This window comes from Solanum dulcamara, chromosome 3 (assembly GCF_947179165.1).
Source record: "Solanum dulcamara chromosome 3, daSolDulc1.2, whole genome shotgun sequence".
Taxonomy (NCBI): Eukaryota; Viridiplantae; Streptophyta; class Magnoliopsida; order Solanales; family Solanaceae; genus Solanum; species Solanum dulcamara.
The window spans coordinates 77,420,479-77,446,608 of record NC_077239.1 but is presented as its reverse complement, the minus strand read 5'-3'; the positions used below and the strand labels follow the sequence as shown (position 1 = coordinate 77,446,608).

General features: G+C 33.8%; 3 protein-coding genes across 4 annotated transcripts; all 3 read left to right on the top strand.

The window, feature by feature from the left end:
• Positions 1-7,940: 7,940 nt before the first annotated feature.
• Positions 7,941-11,644, top strand: LOC129883073 (probable nucleolar protein 5-2). The gene is made up of 8 exons (XM_055957634.1): positions 7,941-8,144; positions 8,227-8,268; positions 8,485-8,664; positions 8,758-8,922; positions 9,888-10,088; positions 10,304-10,801; positions 10,889-11,017; positions 11,090-11,644. Exons 1-8 carry the CDS (start codon positions 8,067-8,069, stop codon positions 11,441-11,443), a joined length of 1,647 nt encoding a protein of 548 aa, XP_055813609.1. The 5' UTR covers positions 7,941-8,066; the 3' UTR covers positions 11,444-11,644.
• A 2,374-nt stretch (positions 11,645-14,018) lies between these two features.
• Positions 14,019-18,134, top strand: LOC129883074 (uncharacterized). Its single transcript, XM_055957635.1, has 2 exons — positions 14,019-14,270; positions 17,644-18,134. The coding sequence occupies exons 1-2, from the start codon at positions 14,142-14,144 to the stop codon at positions 17,758-17,760; spliced, it is 246 nt and encodes an 81-aa protein (XP_055813610.1). The 5' UTR covers positions 14,019-14,141; the 3' UTR covers positions 17,761-18,134.
• Positions 18,135-19,990: 1,856 nt separating this feature from the next.
• LOC129883072 (U-box domain-containing protein 24-like) lies at positions 19,991-25,796 on the top strand. Of its 2 annotated transcripts, none has more exons than XM_055957631.1 (4): positions 19,991-20,115; positions 20,794-22,184; positions 23,141-23,459; positions 24,096-25,796. In XM_055957631.1, the coding sequence occupies exons 2-4, from the start codon at positions 20,955-20,957 to the stop codon at positions 25,589-25,591; spliced, it is 3,045 nt and encodes a 1,014-aa protein (XP_055813606.1). In that variant the 5' UTR covers positions 19,991-20,115; positions 20,794-20,954; the 3' UTR covers positions 25,592-25,796. The 2 variants fall into 2 exon arrangements, with proteins under 2 accessions (XP_055813606.1, XP_055813607.1); XM_055957632.1 differs by lacking the exon at positions 19,991-20,115 and adding an exon at positions 20,166-20,289.
• Positions 25,797-26,130: the final 334 nt, after the last annotated feature.

Sequence of the window (26,130 nt, the reverse complement as noted above, 5' to 3'; positions counted from 1 at the left end):
ATGAACGCCAAAATATACGATTTATTGGGTAAAACTAAATATAAATTTATATATATATTTATAAGGAAATAATTTTAAAAATGCCTATCTATTAAGATAGTGATTCGAAAAGTAATTATAGGTCGGTCAAAATTGGATGTCAACAGCTGGGTTCTGGTCGATAAAATCCACAATACATGTATCACATGTGAAAATTCGAAAAAAAGAAAAGAAAAAGAACTAGTGGCCTCTGGTGGTTGAGTAACAAACAAGAGACCACTGGGAAAGTTTATGAAAGTAGAGGGGCCAGTTGAGCCAATAAACAGACATAATTTGATTTTCATGTCAATTTCAAGGTGTTTTATTCCTTGTAAAGTATATAATATTAGGTGTGATTGGTGAATATAGGGCCCTTGAGAGAAACACTTAGATGCTATGCCGAAAATTGATTTACAAAAACATAAAAATTGATGGAGAGAGAAATTATATATGCTTTTTTTTAATCTACTCGCGAAATTTAAATATTGGTTGTTGGTAATTAAGAACTCATCCATTCTTCACAAGAGATCTCAAATTTTAGCTGAATATTTTTAAAGTGGAATTTTTTGGCGCGAACTTGAATTAGTTGAGATCCAAAGCTGTAGATATCAGACACCAAAAATAAAAAAATAAACAAGTAAAACTTAGTTAATTTGTTGGTCAAATATTCAGTTATAAAATCCAAAATATAGCAATGAAAGGGTGAAGAACCAAGTGATTATTAAAGACAAATGCAATTCCAGAATCCCCGGGAGAATTTTATTGTTATCATCTACTATATATTTCTTCTATTATCACTGATAAAGCCAACTGAAATGTGAATATCAGACAGATCAACCAATAGTTCTTGGACAAATATTTATAAGTCATGAGATCGAGCTATGAATATAGCTATTGATGATTACATAGGAGTAAGTTGTCTACATTTTGAGGTGTGATCCTTCTCAGATCTTATATTTACGCGAAATGTTGTATGCGCAGAACTACCCTTAGTTTAACTATAGTTCATGTCATTGTTTCCAAGAGAGAGAGAATATAATTGGTTGTTGGCATGTCAATTTAGGTCCATATATAGCCTTCCTGTATTAGAATTAATTAATAAGATTTGAGAGTTCTTAGTAGAAGAGTTAAAGATCTCCATACCTATTATTGGTAATCTTAGATATTCTCTTTCTATAAAAATGATAATTATTATATTACCAGAAAGGAAGATAGGAGTGTGTAAAAGGATAGTTTTACAAAATGTGTATTGATATATAGACGGATTGTTGTTATAGGTAAAACAATTGTTATAGAGAAGCAAAATATAATATAAAAAATTAATTTTAAGAAAAACTTAGTTGCGGTTGAATCTCCATCGCATACACTTTCAATGGCACTCACAATTTTGCTTGAAATGCGAAATTGTGTGCGATGTCATATCTTGGTAAAACAATCATAAATTTTTGCTCATAGATCATATTGACCTTATCTTTATATCATTATATAATTGGAAAATTATTTCAAAGGGCTATAACTTTTATGCTTATGTATCTATCAATCTAATTCAAGCAATTAGAGGTGTTCGACTTATCAAATAGAAGGTCTTTGAATTTATTTTTTCAAACACAACAAAATGTTATGTAAGGATGTTGTTATAAAGAAATTTGACTATATATGAATGCGGAAGCCTGAGGCACCAGAAGACAACTAAATGAGTTGCTATTTTGCATCAAAGAAGTAGCATGGACTTGGTGCTTTAAATCAACTCATGAAGATCCGTATTTAGTTAATAATTAAGGATAAGTAAACAAAGATAATATGAACCATATATATCTTACATGAAAAGAAAATAAGAATTCTTACAATCAAAGCAATTATCCATTATAAAAATAAAGGGATTAAGATGAAGGGGAGAAGTGCTAGTCTAAATCAACTCTTAAATTAAAACATTTACTATATATTATTATAACTTGTTGCCTAGCCCTACTAAAAACCACTAAGCAATAATCAATAGGTTTAGGTTTAGCACTATGTCTTAAGTATGTCATTATTTTGATCAATGGACAATATACTATCACCACAAGAAAATCATCAAAGATCCTAATCTTTCTTTCATGTCATTTTCATTGTCGTTTTCCTCACAAGTAACAAAACATTAGGTGCTATTTAAGATATATGTTAATTAATCTAAAAGTAACTTTTTTTTTATTTTTCCGTTATTTGTATTAGAGCTCAATTAATTCGGATTCGTGCCACATATATTCCCATTCAAAAAAAAGCGTTCCCAACCAATGATTTTTCCATACCCAAAATTTAAACCCCAGACTTCTAATTAAGAAAGGAACAACTATATCCGCCGCACTACATCGTTAGTGGTAAGTAACTTCATTCCTATCTTAGTACTAAAAAAATAAAGGAAAGCAAACAACCAATTAATTTTTTTGGATAATTAGAGATGATAAGATGAATCCAAAATTTCCATGTCAGTAGTATGAAGTGCCAATGCACTTCCTATTGTTTTTTTTATATACAAGCGTGAATTTAATATACAAATATACCGTATATATTTATTTACCAGAATAGGACATTTGTATCCCAAAAAGAAAGACTGTTTATAAGCGGGTACCCTCTTATTTTTATACCTTCCTTGTTTTTAACTGCTAATTCACGTTTACTATTTGATAGCATCAAAGTATATATATACTTTGATGATATCAAAGAGGAACAAGCAATGCTTCAGTGAAAACAGTACTCAGTTACTCCTTAATATGATTATAGTATATATATAACAGACAATGTTTCAGTGAAAAGATTGTTTAATTACTGTTTGATATCATCAAAGTATATCGATATCATCAGAGTATATATAGATACCTTCAGAATATATATATACTCCCTCCTCCGATGGCATCAAAGATGAAGAAGCAGTGATTTAGTGAATAAAACAAGGAAACAATCGGATAAATAATTTGAGTCATGGATCCAATCAGGGTAAATACTTAGAATTGGGTCTAATTTGAATAATTAATTTACCTAATGAATCCAATATATGTAGTTTTCCGTTCTTTTTTTTATTGTATGTTCAATTCAAGTTGAATATAGTAAATATGATCATACCTACCACCGTAAACACAAATATATACCCAGATTAGTGACATGTAATATTATCTCGTAAATATTTATGTCAATATTTTAAATTAAAAATATATATTTTTAAAAAAAGTGAATCGACCTGACTGTTTAGTTGATGTTTGTGTGATTTCATATGGTGATGACGTCTTTTGTGGAATTGTTATATCAAAACAAGACGCTTTAAAATTAATTTTAGAAATAGAAGAGTTGTCACTTAATCTATTGAAGAAATTAAGAAAATTTAATTTAAAAGACCTTAACAGATTTAAGTCTTAAAAATTAAGAAAAAAAGGTACGAAGTTCTTATTTCTACTTTGAGAAGGTGTAAACCATTCAAAGTAGCCGCTAACACGCGGTTATCCGGCGATTTGAAAATTATGTGATTAACTTTTAAAGATATTAATTTAAAAGGAAATAAAAACTTTAAAATTATTTTGAAAAAATGATCAAACTTAAACATTGAAAATAATATGAAAAGAAAGTAAAAGTTTATCAAAATGACCAAACAAAGGTAGAAAATTATTTAAAGAGTAAATTAACATGAAATGGTTCACCTTTAGGGGAATCTAATTGAGTTAAACCAAACTAAAATTAATATTTAAGTATGCATAAATAACATAAGCAAATAAATTATTACAATCCGAATCAATATAAATAAATAAGATATAACTAACACATGAAAATCTGGCCCAACACTTAGCTTATTACATTACGCCTGAACTAAGTTGTTGGGTCACCTGCATTTAGAGCTTTTGGCCCAATTCCCTATATATAGGTTGCATATACATTGTATACCAATGTATACAACACTGTTTTCCCCTGCATCTCGTGTATATAAGCTGTGTATCAACCTATTTTTTCTCCTCCGAAACCTGTGAACACTCCATTCCTAAAATATGACGAGGCCAACCCAAAATATCTCAATGATATGAGAAGGGGAATCGGAAATGGACTCGAATGGGATCACATGCAACACAAGAATAAAATATACAAGTTATAACGTATTGATTATGGTAGGCTTAATAACATTGCATAACCAAACCACTAGAAATAATGTCAACCAAAGCCTGAAGACTTAAAAAGGGTGATTTGTTTAAAGGAAAAACACTTTTTAATAAATAATTACTGATTTTAGTGATACTTTTTATTTATTACGATTTATAGCAATATATAACAATTTTATGATATATCTACTATGTATTAAAAGTGAATTATGCATGTAATATAAATGTATTATAAGTGTTTTAAAATATATTATATTTGTTTGGTAAGAAATTGACACAATGTATTATAAGTGTATTAGAGTATGTGATAAATAAATTATCCATGAATAAAACTTGTATTATATGAGTTTTATAAATTATTCTTGCTAATATGTATTAAAATTATATCATAAGTGTTCAGTGAAAAAAAATATTATTATTATAAATGATAAATATCTTCTTAATGTAGTACATTTATGTAAATTTCCCTTTTTTTTTTTATATATATATACTAATTAAGACCATTCCAAATAATTAACTAGGGCCAATTAGTCATCACCAATTTTAAACATTTAATACTCCATCCATACCCAACATTAACAGACTCACATTAAGCCAATTAAACACATAAACTATTCAAGCTAATATGCTAGAATCTGTTCCAAAACAAGAAGAGAACATGTTCAGCGATAGCTTTCAAAAAATATGTATATATATATATATATATTAATTGATCCTACAAAATTCACTATTAAATCATTAAGCTAAAAGTATACTGAAGAGAGAGAAAAATGAACACTTTAGACTTCACAGGAAATAACATTATTCATTCGAGTATAACTAGCTTTCAATTTAAATGGACAAACATTTTAATCAGATTGAGTCGCAGTAAACAAAACCTTGTTGCGAATTTGAAAATTAATATAATATACACCAATAGCAAAATTATTTTTTTAAAGTGCAGGCAAACAGAGAGACTGAAAGGGAAAGAAAGACCCAAGTTTCATAACATTTCTTTCTACCGGGGACGTAACAATAAAATACATGATTTTATAGGATTTCAAATTAAACGAGAAAATTAGCAAACTATCTAAAACATAACAATGAAACCTAAGAATATAGAAAACAAAGAATCATATCAATTAATTTCTGAGATTTTTGCACCTATTTGAAAATAACGCTAACTAGTAGCAAGTAAAATGAAAACGAAGTAAAACGATGGCAAAATAAATTCAACAAAAGACTCAACTTAGCAGATTCAAAACGAGAGAATAACAAAGATATGACATAGAACACTGATGACCACTGCAGATGCATAACAAACAGGAACTATACTAAGCCGAGTAAGGCAATCGCAAAGCATACACTGGCTTGAATCTCTTAATCATGAGGTGAATAACAGATTCATACTTATGAATTAATATCACGCCAAACATAGATGAAACAGATTAAGTCATAAGAGATCTAAGTTGAAACATTAAAAGAGCTAAACTAGAATGTTAATAACAACAAGCAACCTCAACATAATCACAATGCTAAAAGCTTCACCACATCACAAGTATCGCGCCAAACGAAAAAATAGGAAGATAAACAGAGTAAAGGAGTTACCTCTTTTGGAGCAGGAACTGAGACGAGAGTTGAAAGCTTATCCTTTCACCACGAACAGAACTACACCGGAGAGAATTAAGATGAACTGAAAACTTCAGATTCAAGAGCCTCTCGACTCGGAAAAAAAAACTTGTGTAAATTAGAGAGATTTTTCTTGCTTTTCGAGTGAAATTGGTATGTATTTTAGAATCTATCTTTTGTTTTTATCCCTCTTTTTTTCCGTCTTCTTCTCGATAAACAAATCTACAATTTATAGTTGAAATACAATCAATTTGAATTTCAAAAAAAAGAACATATCCCTAATAATCCGAATTTAATTTTGATGACCTTTGATTCGGATTAGATTTGAGGGAGATTTTTCTAATCCTAAGTCACCAATCGGAGGCTTTAGATTTGTAAATTTTCAAACATGAAAAGAGGGACTGAGCTGGACGTCATCCTTTGGGAAAGAATTTTTGGTTCTGGGTTTGATAAGGGAGAGAAGAAGACGATGAATTTGTATAGGTGAGGTCATTAGTTGCATTAGGTGTAAAGTGCACGAAATTATATAGTGTTGGGTGGGATATGTGTAAATTGGAATTGGAAATGGAAATGGTGTGACATGTGTGCGAGTATAATGGTAAAACAAAAAGAAATGGCTTTGTTTGGTATAGAATTGGGAAAGGATAGAGCCAAAAATGGTTAATCGTTGTAATTTTTTGACAATATGTAAAATTATAATTATTCAAATTTCGAATTTAGTCAAAGTGAATTTAATTAGAAAATTTGATTAAAATTTAAATAAAATGAATTGATACTAATTAATTAACGAGCTTCTTAATCTTGATAAAGTAATATAATTAACTTAATTTTAAACTAGTTAACTAAAAATATAAAACTATTAATTAAGCCAAACTAATTAACAAAATATTTAGTTAAAAATCAAAATCTTTTTGAGATAATTTTCGAATAACCATAAAAGGCAATAATTATAAAAATATATATATCGTTCAAAAATTATAAAAAATATCAAAAAATACTTAAAAGTAATAAAAAATATTATTAGATTTTTGCAAGTTAATTATTTTAAAATTATTAAAAATAAAAAAATTTAATTATTAATTTATATTATAAAGGATCAAAATTGGGTGTCAACAAAAATCAATTTAGTTCCTTATTAATTAATTAGTGTATTTCATACCCTTCAGATTTTTGGGCATTCTTTATTATGATCCTCATCTTCAAAATTTACCCGAAAAGAGTAGTCAGAAGTCAATAGGTTATTGAAAGAGTATTTCGAGGCTGAATTTTTGAAGTTGGAGTTGTGTTTGATTATTATTATTTTTGGCAATTTTTTTAAAAATTTAAATATATTTTTTTAAAATATGATTTATATTTACCCAACTTAATTAATTTACCTGTAATGTGATTAAGAATTTTATGTCGAAATAATTATTTTTATGATGTTAAAGCTAAGAAGCTTGGTAATTAATTAAATATATATTTTTATCTCATTTCAACTTTTATACAACAACAACAACAACCACCACCCAGTGAAATCCCACATCGTAGGGTCTGGGGAGGATAAAGTGTACGCAGACCTGACTCCTACCAATGTAGGACGGCTGTTTTCGAAAGACTCTCGGCTCATTTCAACTTTTATATGGATCGCAAAAATCAATGGGTAACTTACGGAAATCCACGAAGCTAATTACTTAAATATACATTAGTATTCAAGTGGATTTGTATGTATATGTGATACATAGACAAATCTCACTCACCTTCCTTCCATCTCGCTCGCGTATCTGGTATCCTAGATACATGCGAACACACCAGATATACGTATCTGGTGTATATCTAATGTGATTCGCATATATTTTTGATACATGGGTCAATCTTAGTCGCCTCTTTTTTATTCTCACTCACCTCTCTCCCTATTGTAGTGTATCTGGTAGCAAAAATTATGTATCTTGATGTATCTGCCATGAAATATGATATAAAATATAGTTATTTCAAACTATAAAAAAAATTAGTAAATATAATAGGAATATTGATGTAATTATGCAGTTTCTCCAAAATCATTTGAAGACATTTTTTTGACATAAAAACATCAAAAAGACCAGTTCATTCCATATTGGACCCAACTACTCTCAGATCAATATCAGCCCAACCCAAAATTAATTTGACCCGGCTCACATCCTTATACCCTAACCCTTTTTCTCTTTCTTCCCCACTTAAATAACACATTGCTGTAAACCCCTAAACCCTAATCACAAATAAGCCTCCGCCTTCCAAATCCTCTGGTCTCTCGGACTTCCGGTTTTTTAAGGTGGAAGTTCGTCTTCTTTGCAGCTTCTTCCGGAGATGTTGGTATTGTTTGAAACACCGGCAGGTTTTGCCCTTTTCAAAGTTTTGGATGAGGGAAAGCTCTCCAAAGTTGAGGTAACATACATTCATCTCTTACCCATTTTTTGTTCTGTGTTTTCTTGTTTTATAGAGTTTTTGTTTTTGGTGTATGTTGCAGGATTTGTGGAAGGACTTCTCCTCAACTGATTCCGCCAGAAAGGTAAACTTTTTGGTACTTTAAAAGGAGAAATCTTGGTGTAGCATGTTAAAATTTGGACAAAGCTAGGCGGAGATTTGTTGTTCTTTCTGTTAATTTTGTAGACGTAAGCTTGCATTATTTGTGCTTAGTTGATGGTGGGGATATGAACTGTCTAAAGTTTTCAACTTTATGTTTCATACATTCTTCATTCGCTTGATTGGTTGGTTTTGAAAACAGGTTGTGAAGCTAAAAGCTTTCTCCAAGTTTGAGAACACCTCAGAAGCTCTGTCAGCAGCTACCCTGTTGATAGATAGCAAGCCCAGCAAAGGACTGCGTAAGTTCTTGAAAGCACATTGTGATGGTGAAACTTTGGGGGTTGCTGATTCAAAGCTTGGAAATGCAATTAAAGAGAAACTGGTAAGTTCCCTTTTTATGTCAGTTCATTGTTTCTTTGTTTTGTTCTGTTTTTCAATTTTTTTTAGCTAAAGCTGGTGTCTGATGTGCTTGCAGCAAATTGATTGTGTTCATAATAATGTTGTCATGGAATTGATGAGAGGAGTTAGAAGTCAGTTGACTGAGCTCATTTCTGGTCTTGCATCTCAAGACTTGGCTCCGATGAGCTTGGGTTTATCTCACAGTCTTTCAAGATACAAGCTAAAGTTTAGCCCTGACAAGGTAATTTGCTATAAATTGACTGATTTATTTCATGTTCTACATGGTTTCAGTTTGGATATTTGTACTTACCACGGGAGAAAAAGAAAGGTTAGTCTAGTGGATGGAAGGGAAAGACATCATATAAAAGGACCCTCCACCTCCAACAATGAGGTTGGGGGTTCAATCCACCAAGGGAACATAATGGAAAAGGACCTACCATCACTTCTGGGTAAGGGATTTGGGGCAGTGACCTTTTAAAAAATCAATTGCTACAGAACACTTTGGTTTTGTATATTCTAGGTTGTATCCTTTTTGCTAAAGCTTGTGTAGTATTACTATTATCTTAAATAATTTGAGATCGTAATCTTTTGTTGGATAAATATTATTCTATACAATTTCTGATGATGCTAGATGGTCATTATTAAAATTTAGATAGTGCAAATTATTTGACTTCACCCTTGAAATTTTCAATTCTGATGCTTGAAGTTGAATCGTGTTGTGTAACTGTAACAGAAGGTCTAAAGAGTATAAATTTACAAAAATATGGAATATTGTTGTTCAGAAAGCACTCTGATGGTGAAACATGTAGGCTGGCATTCTCATTGTTTATGCAGACAATTTTATGCTCATTCCATATGTATCCCAAATGATGCTTCACATGTAATTTGAGTAGTCAGTAGTCACAGTTCTGTGGTTTCCTGATATCTGACAATTTCTTGCCTGGTGAGGTTATGTAGTTTCATGTAATTCACCGAATCCTTGCAAGGTCTGTTTAGCTTGCAGTGGATTAGACTATAGTGCTTCGCTATGTTATTGTACAATGTATATCTGTTATGGCTAGCATTAAAAAGAATGTTTTATAGTCTTACCAGTTTCTGCCTCTTGATCTTCTCTGTATAGCTCATAAATATGTCTCTATATTCTTGACAGATTTGTCTTTTCGTTAAACAGATAGCTGTACAACTGACTGTTTATTGCTTTTACAGGTGGATACAATGATTGTACAGGCTATTAGCTTGTTGGATGATCTTGATAAAGAGCTAAATACATATGCCATGAGGGTCCGAGAATGGTATGGTTGGCATTTTCCAGAACTTGCAAAGATTGTACAAGATAACATTCTTTATGCTAAGGCTGTGAAGTTGATGGGTGACCGTACAAATGCCGCAAAGCTGGATTTCTCTGAGGTAAGGAGTGGCTTCTTTTAAATGCTTCAAATGATTTGAACTAAAAAAGTAGATGACTGTTCATTTTTATTCATCAGTATGTTGGCTAACTTGCCTGTTGGAATGAAGTTTGTGATATATTGTAGTCCAATAAGCAATCTTGCTTTTTACGAGATACTTGCGTTATTCTGAATACATAAGACAAATTTCACACTTTTGTATTACAATGTTTACAGATACTCCCAGAAGAGGTTGAGGCAGAACTGAAAGAGGCATCCATGATCTCCATGGGCACTGAAGTTAGTGATCTTGATCTGGAGAATATTAAAGATTTATGCACCCAAGTTCTGTCATTCTCCGAGTACAGAGCTCAGTTATATGATTATTTGAAGAGTAGGATGAACACCATTGCCCCAAATCTTACGGCTCTTGTTGGAGAACTTGTTGGTGCTCGGCTTATTGCTCATGGTGGTAGCTTGATGAATCTTGCGAAGCAACCTGGAAGTACAGTTCAGATACTTGGTGCTGAAAAGGCCCTTTTCAGAGCTTTGAAGACAAAACACGCAACTCCAAAATACGGGCTTATATATCATGCATCTTTGATTGGACAGGCAGCACCAAAACACAAGGGTAAAATTTCAAGATCTCTTGCTGCAAAAACTGCTCTGGCTATTCGATACGATGCTCTTGCAGATAGCCAAGATAATACCATGGGTTTGGAGAATCGGGCCAAGGTAATGTTGGCAGTTATTATCTTTGGATGATATTTTTCATTCCTGCTCTTTATCTAGTCTGATTATTATAATATGCAAATTTTTTAGCTTGAAGCGCGCTTAAGAGCCTTAGAAGGCAAAGAGTTGAGCAAATCAGCTGGGTCTGCTAAGGGCAAACCTAAGATTGAATTTTATGACAAGGATCGTAAGAAAGGAGGGCTGATAACACCAGCTAAGGTTTGGGACTATCCTCTCTTTTTGCGCTGTACTTTCTTGGTTTGCTTCCAGTATTGACTTCCCCTTATGTAGGCTTACAATCCTTCTGCTGATTCGGTTATGGGACACACTGAGAATGAGGAGAAAACAGTGAGTATTGATGAACAGCCGCCTCAAACTGAGGAAGAAGCCCCTGTTACTGAAGGAGAGAAGAAAAAGAAAAAGAAGAAGAAATCTGCTGAAACAGAGGACGTCGCAGAACCTGAAGACACTGGGAAGAAGGAGAAGAAGAAAAAGAGGAAACATGCAGATAATGAAGTGGAAAATGTAGAAATGGAACAAAGTAAGAAAAAGAAGAGGAAACATGCTGATGCTGATGACGATGAAACAGAAATCACGGATAAAAAGAAAGAGAAAAAGAAGAAGAAGAAGAAAACTGAAGAATAAGTGTCTCAGCAGAGACATTTTTAGTATCAACAATTTTGTTTTTGGGCAGTGGGTGACGTGTTTTAAAGTTGTACAATGATGTCATTATTAAGTTATTAGTGCTTTGTAATGCAACCTAGGATTCTGTTAGTTAAACACCAGATGCTTGCTTGCTTTTGAAGTTGAATATTTGCTATGCTATTTTACATGTTTTAAGCCACAGACGATTCCAAGTTAATAGTGCACAACAATTGCATTGTTGATGAAGTGCCAAATTAGGTTGCCATATTTCTGACATCTGCATGTTTGCTATTCACTACTATTGCCTTAAGAAGAGTTGCTATGTCTTTATTTTTTTGTTTTTGTCCGTTGCTTGTATTAAAATTTCGAAAAGTTTCAACTAAATCTGGATTGGCATTGTCAATTTTGGGGGTCGCGCTATCAATAAAAATTTTCCATATTCAATTTTGAACCTGAGATTGCGCTATCAATAAAATTTCTCCATATTCAATTTTGAACTCGAGATTTCTGCTAAGGGTAGCTATGTCTGCAAAATCAAGAATCCAATGAAAATATTTTACAAAACTTTGATTTATGAAACATTTCATTTTTGAAAATGTAGCTTGCTTATACTAAATTAGTAAGTAAATGTTGGACTTAACCATAAGGACATGCTACAACAGTCTAGAAGTCTGTCGGTGGAACCGGTGAATCACGCGAGTGCAACACAAGGAAAGCGCCCTCTTTTTGTCATGGAGGCTCTCGGACTTGCTATCGTAACCCTTTCCACTTAGTAGAGTCTTGTGTTTTTAATAAACAGTCGCTACCCTCCCCCCCCCTCCCCTCTCCTATCGCCAATACCCCGTATTTTAGGTTGCAATGACTTAGCTCCTGAACATAGTAGGATTAACTGAGTCAATCGACTCCTTCTGAGAATGGTTTTACCCCGCTCCTTGGCTTGAGCCGAGTGGTTTTCCGCTCCTCAATCTTATTATGTTTCCGATATCTATCATGTCCGAGTTCTATGATTCCGGTTCAGAGCGAAATTTGAAATTGGAATCGATTAGGCCTTTAAGGCTTCTATTAAAGAAAATTGGCTGTAGAGAGAGCGCTTATCTCTTAGTTGCTGTTCAATCCGTCCCTGAGAGTGAGAGGATTCGTAGGAATTCATTCATTCTTCCCGCCAAAGCTAGAAAAGAAAGGAGCCTGAATCACTGTAGCAAATCCTCTCTTTACTCAATGGCTAAAATCCAAAATATTGGAATTGAAAATTTATAAAATGATTTTATTAAATTAAATTCATGAATATATGAGTCCCAATATTATAAATTAATATAATTAGATTAATTATTTAAATTCAATAAATATGAATTTAATTAAAGTTCAATTCTATTAGGCTAGTCTATTAATTTGGGCTACAAAGGATGAGCCCAATTCAAGATCAACACTACAAGATTCAAAATCAAGCCCAAAATCCCTTAAATTCAATTACAAGTTAAGATCAAATCATCAAATTCAACCAAATTCAAGATCAAGTTCAAAAACTCTTGAATTTATATTTAAAAAGACGAATCAGAGGATTCATAGAGATTGTAACGCTCATATTTTTAAATCAATAAATACGATTCTTGCAATATTTTTCAATCTTGATTATTATTTTCTCGACACAAATTTTATTGTCTACAGTTTTATTGTAGAATTCCGTATTAGTAGGCGCATTAGCGCATTATAATTTCTTGTGCTTTGACTTCTGTTATTATCTTTCTATTACTTTCTGTACTTCTGTAATTCTGTACTTTTATTATTCCCCACTCTACTCTACTCCACTATACTTTATCTGTGTCGCTTTCGTTTTTTGCGTTATTTGATATTTGCTTTCTTAAATCGCTTTGAACTTCATTGCCTTATCTGACTTCTTTTTATGTTTTTTTTGAGCCGAGGGTCTTTCGGAAACAGTCATCCTACCTTGGTAGGAGTAAAGTCTGCATACACTCTACCCTCCCCAGACCCACGCTGTGAGATTTCACTGGATTGTTGTTCAAACTAAAAGAGATTTCGGACCCGGAGCGGGTACGTTTCATTACCACGAAGTTGAAGAAAATAAAAAGGGTTGTTGTAGTTTTATTGTAGAAATCGAAATACTATTTTTTTCAATATAAATGAAAAGAAAAATCTTAAAAAAAATAAATTCAATGTAGCGATTTACAATTATTTGTATCTCAATTGTATACTGTATAATTATTAACCATAAAAATTTTTACTCGATGAAATTAATTTTGTAACTTTTCACTGTCTTTTATCAACGAAAAATGTTCTGTAATTTGGACCAAGAAAAAAAAGAATTGTTGTATTATACTCCCTTTGTCACTTTCCTTTTTTTTTTTTTTTTAAAGTAGGTTGAGGATATTTTTAAATTGATCGAAAGAATATTTGTAAGTCATTTCTCATATGTTTGAGATATTTTTAACCTTTTTCCGAACGCAAAATTGAAAATAACCGTACTTTTTCTAAAAAAGGAATTCTTAGGAATTAGTTACCAAAATGTAACAAGGAATTAGTTACAAAAGTAATAATATAATGGGGCTATTTTTTGCCAATTTGGTTTTAATTGGGTGCCCTTTTTTCTATTAAAGCTCAAAGCTCCACGCATATGAATTCTCATCCTCTCGTTCTTCATTGAGCAGGAGGAAGAAGAAGAAGAAGAAGAAGTGGGAAAACGATGTCGTCTATTGGAACTTCAAAAGGTGTATTAGAGATAGTAAAGTTCGCAGTATACGTATCCGTTCCAATTGGTCTCATGTACTTGTTTGCCAACAACAACAAAAATCTACAGAAAATCATGGGTCATGTAAATTTCTCCTCGCTTTTTTTCTCCATATATTTGTAATTTTTCTTTCATTATGCTTATATTTTTCTGGGTTTCTAGTTTTCTTGGAGTTTATTTTCAGCTTGAGTCAAATTTTTTTTTCAATCAAGCTTTTGTTGTCTGCTTTACGTGTCTGGATCGGAATTAGTTTGGCATCAAGTTTTTGCGGATTGATTGAATATAATCAGAGAAGGAAATGGAAATCGCGCTCTGAAATATGTGTTTCTGCTGTCTAGGTTTTTTTTTAACTGAAGGATTTGGGAGGTGGCAGTGGTGGAGCTAGGATTTTCACGAAGTAAACACACAAACTAGCGAAGGGGTTCAACATTACTATATGTACATAAAAACTAATTTTAACCATGTATCCTAACCCCAAGCTGGCTCCGCTCTTGGGAGTGGGGAGTTTGAAAGGATAAGTCTTCATGCATCAGTTAAGTTGAGTGAGGATTGGAATATTTTGAATGATCTGTATTTAGTAATTTCATATATGTGAGAAAAGAAGCTTGCACAAAATGTTGAGAAAGGTAGATGTATACCCTGGATTGACGAGTGTATAATGCAGAACCTTTTTTTGATAGGTAAATTTTGTATTTTTCGCATTTAGGATAACCAAGCACTAAGCTAGTTTTGGCAATCATTAAAAGGGGACGGGCCTTGCACTAGAGTATATAGTGCAGAATTGAGCTATGAAGAAACTGTGAAAGAGACTAGGAAGGATATACTTCTGCTGTCACAATTTATATAATGAACTTTCCCTTTTGTTCTGTTGCAAAAAGTGTGATATCTTAAAGGTCTATCTCAAAAAAAATGATACTCTTCTATATTTAGAAATAATTTAACTTCAAACTTTTTATTTTACCCATGTATAGCCACACAAATATCTCTGACTTGTTTTAAAGAACAAGTTTCAAAAGTCTTTTGTTCTTTCTTAAACTACATGCCAATTAAACAACATCATATAAAATGGTATGGAGGGAGCATAAAAGAAGGTGAAAGAGCGACAAAGAGGAGAGAGTGTCGCATTCTGCCGGAAATTAAAATAGCAAAGAAAATGAGTAGAAGTGCGGCAAAGAGAGAGTTATTGCTCCATAGAGGATTGGCCATTGGCCATTGTGACACAGATTTTCTGGATATAACTACTTCTTAGATCTTTCTTTCATTTTTGGATTTGGATAGACTATCATGTTTGTGGAGTAACTGGTAAAGTTGCTACCATGTGACCAGGAGGTCACGAGTTCAAGCCTTGGAAACAGCCTCCGGCAGAAATGCAAGGTAAGGCTGCGTACAATAGACCCTTGTGGTCAGGCCTTTTCCCGGACCCCGCGCATAGCGGGAGCTTTAGTGCATCGGGCTGCCCTTTTTTAATCATGTTTGTGGAGATTCGTAGGCTCATAAGAAAACTTCCACATGTATTAGCATCTCTATACAGTTTGACATGTGAAATGTATGTATGAGATTATGGCGGTATAAAGTGCACTGGAGTACGTTTCTTTAGTTGTCCGCTGTTGAAAGGAAAGGAATACACAGGAAATAAGAATCCCAATCATTTAATTTTAACTGAAATGAATTATCTTACCATCCTATTCCTATGTTTAACCATCAACACCTCTAAAGAGGTCAGCCACTAGAAGTGTAGCTTTGCTATGGACACTAAGCGCGCAACTTGCATGATCCTCAAATGTGATAAGTGCAGGCCTAGTATGCACTTCGAGTGGTGAAGCGACAATGGGTTACAAGATGTTAAAAGATGCTTGGAAATTGTGAGGCTTAAAGATGATCATTTGTTCATAGTGAGTAAGATATGTCTTCTACTTTTGGTGGGTAGTATAGTTGGATCATCTATGCACTTAGACCAACTATTTCTTTGTTTTACCATTTACCTCAATGAAAGTATATACTCCTAATTTGCCTAAGCCATAGTAGCATTATGAAGATGCATTCAGATGTTTCTGGTGTCAAACTGATCATGCAGCCCATCTTTAAGTGCTTTCATATTTTTGAATACTTTCTTCCAAACTGATGATGCATTCTTAAACATTTTGCATTTTCCAGTCTTAGGTTGGCTTATAGGTTGCCTAAGTTATCTGAAACTTTCTGTAGGCATGTTCTTCAGGGTTGTAATCACAAATGTTTTCCATTAAGCTGCCATCAATAACTTCTTTTCAGGTTTCATTTGTGTTCACTTCTTTGAAGTTAAAAGTTATTATAAGCCCTTGAAATTTCCAAGTCATGTGAACCAAATAGTTTCCACTGCTTTGGTGGTTTTGGTCCCATACTGGACAATGTTTTGACCTTGCAATGGCTTCTAAGAAGTACAACAGAACAACCACCCTTTTGCTGATAGACAAAGTGCTTCATTTCAGATCAATTCTTCTCTGCAATCGCTTCTGACGAGTGCTGCGAAATTGACTGTTGAAGTCTGTCCCTCTCTGTTTCCCTCTCACTCTCTGGTCTCTCATTCTAAGCTAATCATAAGTTGTATATACACTTGGAAAACCTTGACTAATACTTAATAAATTCCTGAACTGACAAAGACCTATTTTTTTAATTTTTTTTTTAGAAAGGTAATGTTGAAAAACCTATTATAACTCTTATATTCTGGAAAGATAACAATGAATTCCTTAAATAAATAGTTTTAGCAAAATCACTGTCCCTTTCCACATTCTATTAGCTTCCTGTGTATGTTAATCATAGTTACCACAACTGAAAATTTAGGAGCTGATAAAAAATATTTCTGAGTGTTATATTAAAAGGGGAAAAAGGAGGAATAGAGGAAAACTTATGGTCACAACTCATAAGAGACCTAGTTATGTTTTACAGGCAAGGCAATTCTTGTGAGTTAGACTAGGTCTGTTATAGTTCAGATGCCATCAGGGTTATGATGTTACTTAAATATGACAACCATTTTAAATTTAATTGATACAACTCCCCCCACTTCCACCCCCCAAAAAACAAAGAAGAAGATAATTTGGTGGATGTATTTTATCGCAAGAGAAGGCTTGTGCTTTCCATTCTGGGCTTTAGTTTTTCCAATTTCTCCTTGCAACAGATAGTATTCATTAAGATAATATATAATTTTTCTGCATTCTTTCTGATTGTCTATTTATTCAACTTCAACCCCAGTTCAATTTCAGTGCAATATTCTAACAATTGAATTTGGTTCTTCAGTGAGCAGATGCAGTAACAACGATCATCTCCAAATCATATTTAATTTAATCACACAATAATCATTTCCAGATCATGTTAAATATACCATGATTGGTTTTGTAACTTTTTACAACACAGTTCCTATATGTATCTTTGGCTTACAAAATGATATATCCATCTAAAACCTCCATGTTTTTCGCTTGTGAAGCGTGAATATGTAGTTTATCCTACAGAAACTGTAAGGCCCCAATCGCCCGAGGAACTGAGGGAGATTGCAAAAGAAATAGCTCGGAAGAGAGAGAGGGACCAAGCAATGCGGAGCTGAGGTAGATGGCACAAGAAGTTGACGTGCAACTACGAAGAGGCATAGAAGAATTTGTAGGTCAGCCAGAGGTCCTTTCTGTTCAGCCAAGAGATGGATGTGCTAACTAGTGTTCATCAATAAGTGAGTTTGTTGCCAATAAAACAGTGTGGCAAAGCCAGTGATTGTACACTGCCATTTCTGTGTTTTATGTATCTTCCTTTAATATACTTGTAGCAGTTAAACAGAGGTTGGAAAACCCCCCTCCCTTCACAAAAAAAGGTTTTTCTTTCTTTGAAGGAGTTGAATGTTTGTATGTAGAAGATGCATTCATCTTTTGTTTCATCAGTTTTCATGACACTATCAATGCAACCAGGATTGGTATCCCTTTGCCTTAATCAGCGATTTGGGGTTCAGAGTTATTGGATTAGAAAACCTGTATGTAGAGTGTTTTTCCTTCTTTAATCACTATCTTGTGTGAATCTAAATTAGTCGGCTAATAATTTTGGATACGAGATGGCTTAGAAATATACATTACGTGTTGAATTTTTTCGTTCTTTCGTCCCACAAAAAAGAAGAATATATTATGTTTTTTTTACTGTGTGGTGTTTGAGGCTCGGTGAGAATTGGGTTGGGTTAATTAACTTCTTCGAAGAGATTGTGGACAAACATTTGGTTTAGTCAATGTCTAGGTGTATTTTGTTGCTATCCGGTATGTGATAGTTCAGATAGGAAACTCACTCCTAATCGTTCAGGTATGAAATTTTAAAAATTATGATAGTTAACTATGTTTTTTGACCATTAACTCTATTTTTATGTACATATAGTACATGTTGAACCCCTTCTGATTTTTTCGTATATTTATTTTTTATATTTTAAATTCTCTTAATGAATATTCTGGCTACGTTACTGTGTTCGGCGTATGTTTTAGTGGCAAATGCCCTTCTTAAATATTGACTGGACATAATTCAAGTCTAGGTCGCTTATCTGGTATTAGATGCATGGGTTCCACAAATGGAAATTTCAGCTAACCCTTTTCCATTTAAACTCTCTTTTTTCTTTTCTCTTTTTTGGTATTGGTCCCTTCACTTTCAGAAATTATAATTCACAAATACAAAAAAAACTTATGGGAAACTTAGGTTACACATTTTAACTCTTACAAAAATGTTAAAAACTATGTCCTTACACTTTAGCATATGGAAGAATAAAAGTGGAAAAGAATTCCAATTTCAATAGAGAAATAGCGGTTTTAGTTTTTGTGTTATCGCATAATTTCAATAGTAATTTTTATGTTATTTGACTATGTACATTTAATCTTCAATTGTTTGAAGTGTGCGATTTTGGTCCTTGAAGTTAACAAAAGTTAATTATTTAACAAAATGATTATTTTGAAATGCATAAAATAAAATAAATTAAAGGGTTGGTGATTCTAAATGTTTAAGAATTATGTGGGTAAAAAAATTAAATTTAATAAAAATTAAATGTTAAATTTTTTAAAGAGTGAAAGTTGTTAGGACACCATTGATAGTCTTAAGGAGCTTCTCCACCTATTAAACTCTCAAATGTAATCGTATTTGACCTTGATAAGTATCCATTGAAAAAGAGAGGAAGAATGAGTCGCTAAGAAATAAAAAATAAAGCATAGAACATTTGAATAAAATGGAGTTAATGAAAAAAATATAATTTTAATTTTATATACATAATTTTTCAAGCATTTAAAATCACCAACTCATTATTTTATTTTATATATTATCAAATAATTATTTTGTTAAATAGTTAACTTTTGTTAACTTTAAGGACTAAAACCGCACACTTCAAATAAATAAAGATTAAATGTGCACAATCTAATAACATATAGACTAAAAGTGAAATTATGCAATAATATAAGAACTAAAATAGCTATTTCCTCATTTCAATAAGTTGCTAAATTTTGAAAGGGCATCTTTTAATTTTTTTTTATAGAATTGTAAAGACATGATCTATCCAAAACAACCTCCGCACACAAAGATATATGTTGTTGTTTATAGAATTGTTAAGCTAACACGGGAAAAGAGATGATTTTCCGTGGATTTTTTTCTTATGACTATGGTGTTCGTGTTGGCTGGTGCAACATTCTACCAAGACTTAAGCAACTACAAAAAAAACTCTTTATTGAAAAAAGAAAGGCAGTCAAAAATTAAACTTTCAATATATTATAGCATGCTTCTTCCAAGAAAATGAGATGAATTTAATTTGTTTTGTTATTTTCTTTGTATCCATTGACTTGCATGAGTCAACGGGTCTTTCTAATATAATTAAAATAATGAGTCTTTTCTTGACAAATGGAAATTCTGGTCATCATAAGAATTTCCTTGAAGCTTGGAGTAACAGGAAAAACAGGTAACTTCTTGTTTTTCTCCCTTTTATTTCTTTTTCTGCACTGAAATTTTGAGAATTTTTGGGATAAATTGATTTGTAAAATCTTTGAATACTCAAAAGTAATAAGTTTCTTCTGAAGTTCATGCCTTAATCAGCAATGGGGTTCTTCATTCTTGCTTTCAATTATTAAAAGAGGTGCATTTTCTCTGGTTTTTGTATTTACTTGCTTGAGTTCATAATTCTTGAAGTTTCAATTTTTAGGAAAGAGCCAGCCTTAGTAGTGATGTAGTTGTAGCTATGTTGCTCGGACCCTCCAAAAGTATTGTGCACCCTAGTCAGATCCTCCAAAAATGCATAGCTTTTGGAGAATCTGACGCACATCTGGTGATATTTTTGAAGAATCGGAGCAACATAGGTTGTATATTGTTATCCTTTTTTCCCTTTTTCATACATAATTGTTACAATTTTGCTTCATTTCCTTTGATTGAAAGCTTATTAATTATCTTCAAAATTATAATTTGCAATCACTCAGCTCTTAGCTCTTGTTGAAAGAAACAATCCATTTTTTTCAGGTAGAATTGAACTTTGTACACATTTGTAGAAATGATTAGCTCTCTTAGCTTCCTTTCTCTTCTTTATTTATATGCAAGTAACAAACTTTCATGAGGAATATTTACACTTCTTTGTTGGTTTATGTAGAATCTCAGATTTTCATCTCCGGAAAAGCTGCTTAACTTGTCGAAAATCTGAAATAGTGAATAGATTGTTGGAGTAGAGACAATATGTTGAATGCAAAAGAACTTGCTTAGCTTTCATAGATTTAGTGATCAACTCAGGAGAACAAGTGCCATTTTATCATAATGGTAGAGTTAGTTCCAATTGGGACGATTTTGGCTGTGATTAGCAGTCAAGTAAATAAAACAGCTCTAGCTGCGAATGATGTCTTATTTGAGAAGGAGAGTTTTAAGATTCTTGGGAACTATCTTTTGGACATTGAGCCTGTCTTGAAAGAATTGCAGTTGCAGAAGTTAAACGATTCCCCGGCCGCAAGGCAAGCTTTGGAATCCCTTGAATCTGATTTAAAGAAGGCTAATAACTTGGTTGAGAAGTATAAAAACCGAGCCCGTTTCTACTTGCTGGTCAAGTGTAGGAGCATTGTTAAGGAGGTACAGGAAGTCACTAGGGACATCGGAAAATCTTTGGCCGCGTTATCCCTTGTCAACCTGGAAGTCTTGTCGGGGATTTCAGAAGAGGTAAATAGGCTGCAGAATGAGATGCAAAGAGCTAACTTTGAGGCATCTCAATCGCGGCTCCAAATTGTTAACAAGTTAAACCAAGGTCTATCCGATCAGATACACGACCAGGAGTTTGCTAACAATATTCTTAAAGAAATAGCAAGGGCCGCTGGGGTGCCAGTGGAGCCAGCAGAGATAACGAAAGAGCTAGACAATTTCAAGAAAGAGAAAGAAGAAGCTGCTTATCGGAAAGAGAGAGCTGAAGTCTTGTTTCTGAATCAAGTTATTGAGCTGCTCTCACGAGCCGATGCTGCCAGAGATTATGAGGAAGTCAAAAGCCAATATTTCCAGAGAGTTAGTATTATAGAGGGATATGATCCTAGAGAAGAATACATTCAGCCATTTAAAGCTTTTATTTGTTGTATAACAGGAGCTATAATGGTAGATCCTGTAAGCCTATGTACCGGGACTGCCTGTGAGAGAGCTTCTATCCAAGCTTGGTTCGATTCGGGGGAGAAAACTGATCCAGAAACAGGTGAAGAACTGCAGGATTTGTCGTTCAGGCCAAACCTCCAATTGAGACAATTAATCCAGGAGTGGAAAGAGCTCAACTATTGCATCATAATCAGGGCTTGCAAGGGGAAATTGCTTTCTGGAGTGGATGCATCAATTCAGGAGGCTCTTGCACAAATGCAAGAACTAATGAAAGCAAATTCGATAAATAAAGAATGGGTGACAATTGGGGGACTCACTGAAATTGTCATCTCCAAGCTTGGCAGGTTGCGAAGCGGATATCTGCAAGATAAAGTGATGATTACGTTGAAGGACGTCGTAGATGCGCATGCTAGAAACAAGGTGAGTGAATTTCTTTAAATATTAAAAAAGCAAATGTGAAAGTAAGCACATAGACTCTCAGAAATTGCTGCTTCCTTAACTTATTCATTCAAGTAATTCCACTTTCACTTTTGTTCCATATAGCTGTATCAAATATATATTTCATACAGGACGTTAGTATTCTTTTTGAAAAAAATGAACAGTAAGCTTTTCGTTTAATTTCTCATTTAATTGTTTGCACTCTAGAACTGTTAATTAGTTTACGCATTGTGCTGTACTTTGCTTGTTGCTTGTTGTTACTAACATATGTTTGGCCTACTTTTCCATGCTTAGTTGTTTTCTAAGTATAGGCTAAGTTGCTTGGACTCTTCACTTTCGATGCCGCACCCGTGTCTGATTCTCCAAAAATACACTACCTTTTGGAGAATCCGACACACACCCATTGTCATTTTTGACGAGTCCGAGAAACATAGAGTATAGGACACCAAGATAGTCTAGAACGGACGCCAGGGGGTGGGATAATATTTGGCTTATCATGTGGATCATTTCATATCCATTTGATATAGGGCTACAGGAGTGAACAATGTTAATTACTTAATGATTTAGAACTTATTTATTGTTAAATTTTTGTTTCGTCAAAGTAGTCTAGTCTTTAAGGTCACTTGTCCAAAACAGAGTGTTGCATGCCACATAGGCTGTGGAAAGGAAAACTGGATTCCTTATATGGTCTTATGCAATCCTCACCTCTTGAGCTATCTTTTGGATTGAGTTAGGCCCAAGGTCCATTCCTTATGATGGTATCAGAACCATGTTCGTCCATATTTGGGCTCCATGTTATATTGTTCACAGAATTACGGTCCATTGTTATAATCCTGCCCTCGTGTATGAGCAAATATGCATCCAAGTATTGCTTTTAAACATGCAAAGTCCTAATTTGCTTTGTTCGTAATCAAACTGTTATTCCCTATAATTTACAGGACGTATTCGTTGAGAACCAGGGGTTTGAGAATGTTGTAGCATGCTCCGGAAAAAACTATGCCATTTCAACCGCTGCAATTGAGCTGATATATGAGGTTCTCCAAGATCAGTCTAGTTGGAACTTGCCTTATTGCCAGAAGCTTTCTCAGCAGTCCAATTCAATCTTGCTTCTCGTCTCCTTTCTCAAAAGTCAGGCTAGTCCTTCAGCTGAGAAAGCAGAAGAAATCCTGGCTAAGCTTTGTGATGAGGAAGAGGAGAACATTGTTAAGGCTGCTCGAGAGGGATGGTATGGACCACTTATCGATAGGTTGCACCATGGTAAGCATAGCTGCAACACTCTTATATGTTACTCCTATATGTTAATGTTTTATGTTACAGTTGCACATGGATATAGATTGTAATCTTAATATATCAGCTTATTCTTCTCTATCGGATTCATGTATCAGCCTTATGTATATACATGTGACAGTTTTTTTGGGACTTAATCCATTGACTGCTTTTTGGTTCTTCAAGTAGATGTAGATCTTCTGACCATATAAAAAATATCCTGGCAAATGGTAAAACATAAAAGATGCTTAATGAAATATATAATCAGAAACCGGACGCCTTTAAGTAATTGAAGCACAATGAGAGAATTTTTACATATAATTGCCAATGCATAAAGCTGTGCTTACTGTATGAGAGTGGGCAAACTCTCACGTTGATTCAATTTGATGAATCTGGCAAATCGATAGCATTCCAGCTTCTTTCTGGGCTTTAGGTCTCAAAACAGAAATTGTTCTGCTAAAGAGTAGAGACATGAAAGGAGCTCTATCAAGCACATACTTGAAACCGTTTTCCTTCACATGTTTACTAAAGAATAGATATATGGTTATGTTGTCAGTGCCTAGTTCCAGCATATACATTTTTTCTTTTTGAGTTTTATGTTTAGTTATATCGTTCAATTATCTTCAGGATCAGCATCTTCAAGAATGTCAATTGTTAGAGCAATTCTTGGTTTGGAGCTCAGGGATGAAGATATGAAGCTTCTCGGGGAGAAAGGAGTTATCCTTCCTCTGCTTGAGATGACATCTGGAAATATTGAATCAAAAGAACTTTCATTATCTGCACTTGTGAAGCTATCAAGCTTTTATGACAATAAGATGCTTATAGCTGCGGCTGGAGGGGTTGCTATTGTTTTAAAGCTGATGATTTCATCCCATGTACGTTCAATTATCATCGCTAAATGCTGCGAAGTTCTAGCTAATCTTTCGGGCAATGGTTATGGAGTTAAGTTCTTGATAGATGAAACTGGAAACCAACTTGTACTAGAGCCTGTAATCGCATACTTGCTGGCTTTTCAGCAGAATCTTACATCCTCGGACATTGTTCGTAGGCATGCTTTACGTGCACTCTTAGGAATCTGTCAATCTCAAGCTGGATTTGTCAAATCAGCAGTCCTCTCTGCTGGTGGAGTTTCAGTGGTCCTTCCCCTTCTTGATGATCCAAACCAGGAAATAAGAGAAGCAGCAATAAACCTACTTTTCCTCTTCTCACAACACGAGCCAGAGGGTGTCGTTGAGTATCTTCTTAAGCCAAGAAGGCTGGAAGCTTTAGTTGGTTTTCTTGAGAATGATAGCAAAGGTGATGTGCAGATGGCTGCAGCGGGTTTACTAGCCAACCTTCCTAAATCGGAAACTTCACTCAGAGAGAAACTCATAGAATTAGGTGGACTAAAGGCAATCATTAACATCTTAAAATCCGGAACCATGGAAGCTAAGGAAAATGCTCTTAGTGCCTTCTTCAGGTTCACAGATCCAACAAATCTCGAGTCTCAACGTAATGTGGTTGAACTTGGAGCATATCCTATACTGGTAAACTTTCTCAAAGCTGATTCAATAACTGCACAAGCAAGAGCAGCTGCATTATTAACGGATCTATCAATGCGCAGTCATGAACTATGTGCATTATCCAGTAAAGCTTCTTGTTTCTGTATTGGACGAGCACGTGCTCCTATCTGTCCTGCACACGGGGGTGCCTGCAGCATAAACAAAACATTTTGTCTATTGGAGGCAAATGCATTGCCTGATTTGGTTAAAATTTTAAAAGAAAAGATACATGCCACGTCTTATGAGGCGATTCAAACACTGTCAACTCTGGTTCGTGAAGAGTCGCCTCATAGAGGAGCCAATGTGCTACACAAGGAGGATGCAATATCACCAATAATAGAAGTTCTAAATTGGGGATCAGAGTCTTTAAAGGGAGAAGCTTTGGGGGTCCTGGAAAAAGTGTTTATGTCAAGGGAAATGGTGGATCTCTATGGGCTAACAGCTAAGCTACATCTCGCTCGTTTAACAGGAGGTAGAATCTATGAAGATGGACATCTTCAAAGGAAAGCTGCTAGAGTCTTGTTACTTATCGAACGTCAACCTAGATCATCCAGATCTCTTATTGCAGGTATATCTGGTTGAAAAGTGTTGCCTAAGGATGAGAAGTATGGCCTTTGATCTAAAGGCCACAGTTTTTCTGGTGTGGTTTAAAGGCCTTATGTATGTTGTAGTGAAATTTCTTTATTTTTCTTTACCAATTAGCATATGTTATTATGTCCTTCTGTGGTATATATGTATGCTGATCTTCAAAATTCTAGACAACCATTTCAAGGATAATTTGTTCTTATTTCTTTGCATATTATTTAGATTGCTTACTGAAAAAACTCCAGAAACAGAAGTCTATGCACACCAATACCTCAATATCGCTTACGAAAATTCTACATACGCTAATGAAGAACGAAAAATCCTGCATACGCCCACAGAAGTTTGTAGATCAATCGAAAAAAAAAGTACAACAAGCAAAACTTATTGGTTATTTAGCTTGAGTTTGAAGCTAAATTAAATCATGGTTATAGGAAACAAGTACCTGTCTGCACAATCTCAATCACTATAATTTGTGGGGGCAAATAACTTATCAATTTGAACAAGTTTTTGTACAATTAGTTGTAAATCAATTAATG

Excerpts from the sequence above, each read along its gene's own strand:
- LOC129883074 (XM_055957635.1), top strand. The coding sequence starts at position 14,142 with ATGTCGTCTATTGGAACTTCAAAAGGTGTATTAGAGATAGTAAAGTTC. Across the intron at positions 14,271-17,643 it reads TACAGAAAATCATGGGTCAT|CGTGAATATGTAGTTTATCC; the intron begins GTAAATTTCTCC and ends TCGCTTGTGAAG.
- LOC129883073 (XM_055957634.1), top strand. The coding sequence starts at position 8,067 with ATGTTGGTATTGTTTGAAACACCGGCAGGTTTTGCCCTTTTCAAAGTT. Across the intron at positions 8,665-8,757 it reads ATGCAATTAAAGAGAAACTG|CAAATTGATTGTGTTCATAA; the intron begins GTAAGTTCCCTT and ends ATGTGCTTGCAG. Across the intron at positions 10,089-10,303 it reads CAAAGCTGGATTTCTCTGAG|ATACTCCCAGAAGAGGTTGA; the intron begins GTAAGGAGTGGC and ends CAATGTTTACAG.
- LOC129883072 (XM_055957631.1), top strand. The coding sequence starts at position 20,955 with ATGGTAGAGTTAGTTCCAATTGGGACGATTTTGGCTGTGATTAGCAGT. Across the intron at positions 22,185-23,140 it reads ATGCGCATGCTAGAAACAAG|GACGTATTCGTTGAGAACCA; the intron begins GTGAGTGAATTT and ends TATAATTTACAG. Across the intron at positions 23,460-24,095 it reads TATCGATAGGTTGCACCATG|GATCAGCATCTTCAAGAATG; the intron begins GTAAGCATAGCT and ends AATTATCTTCAG.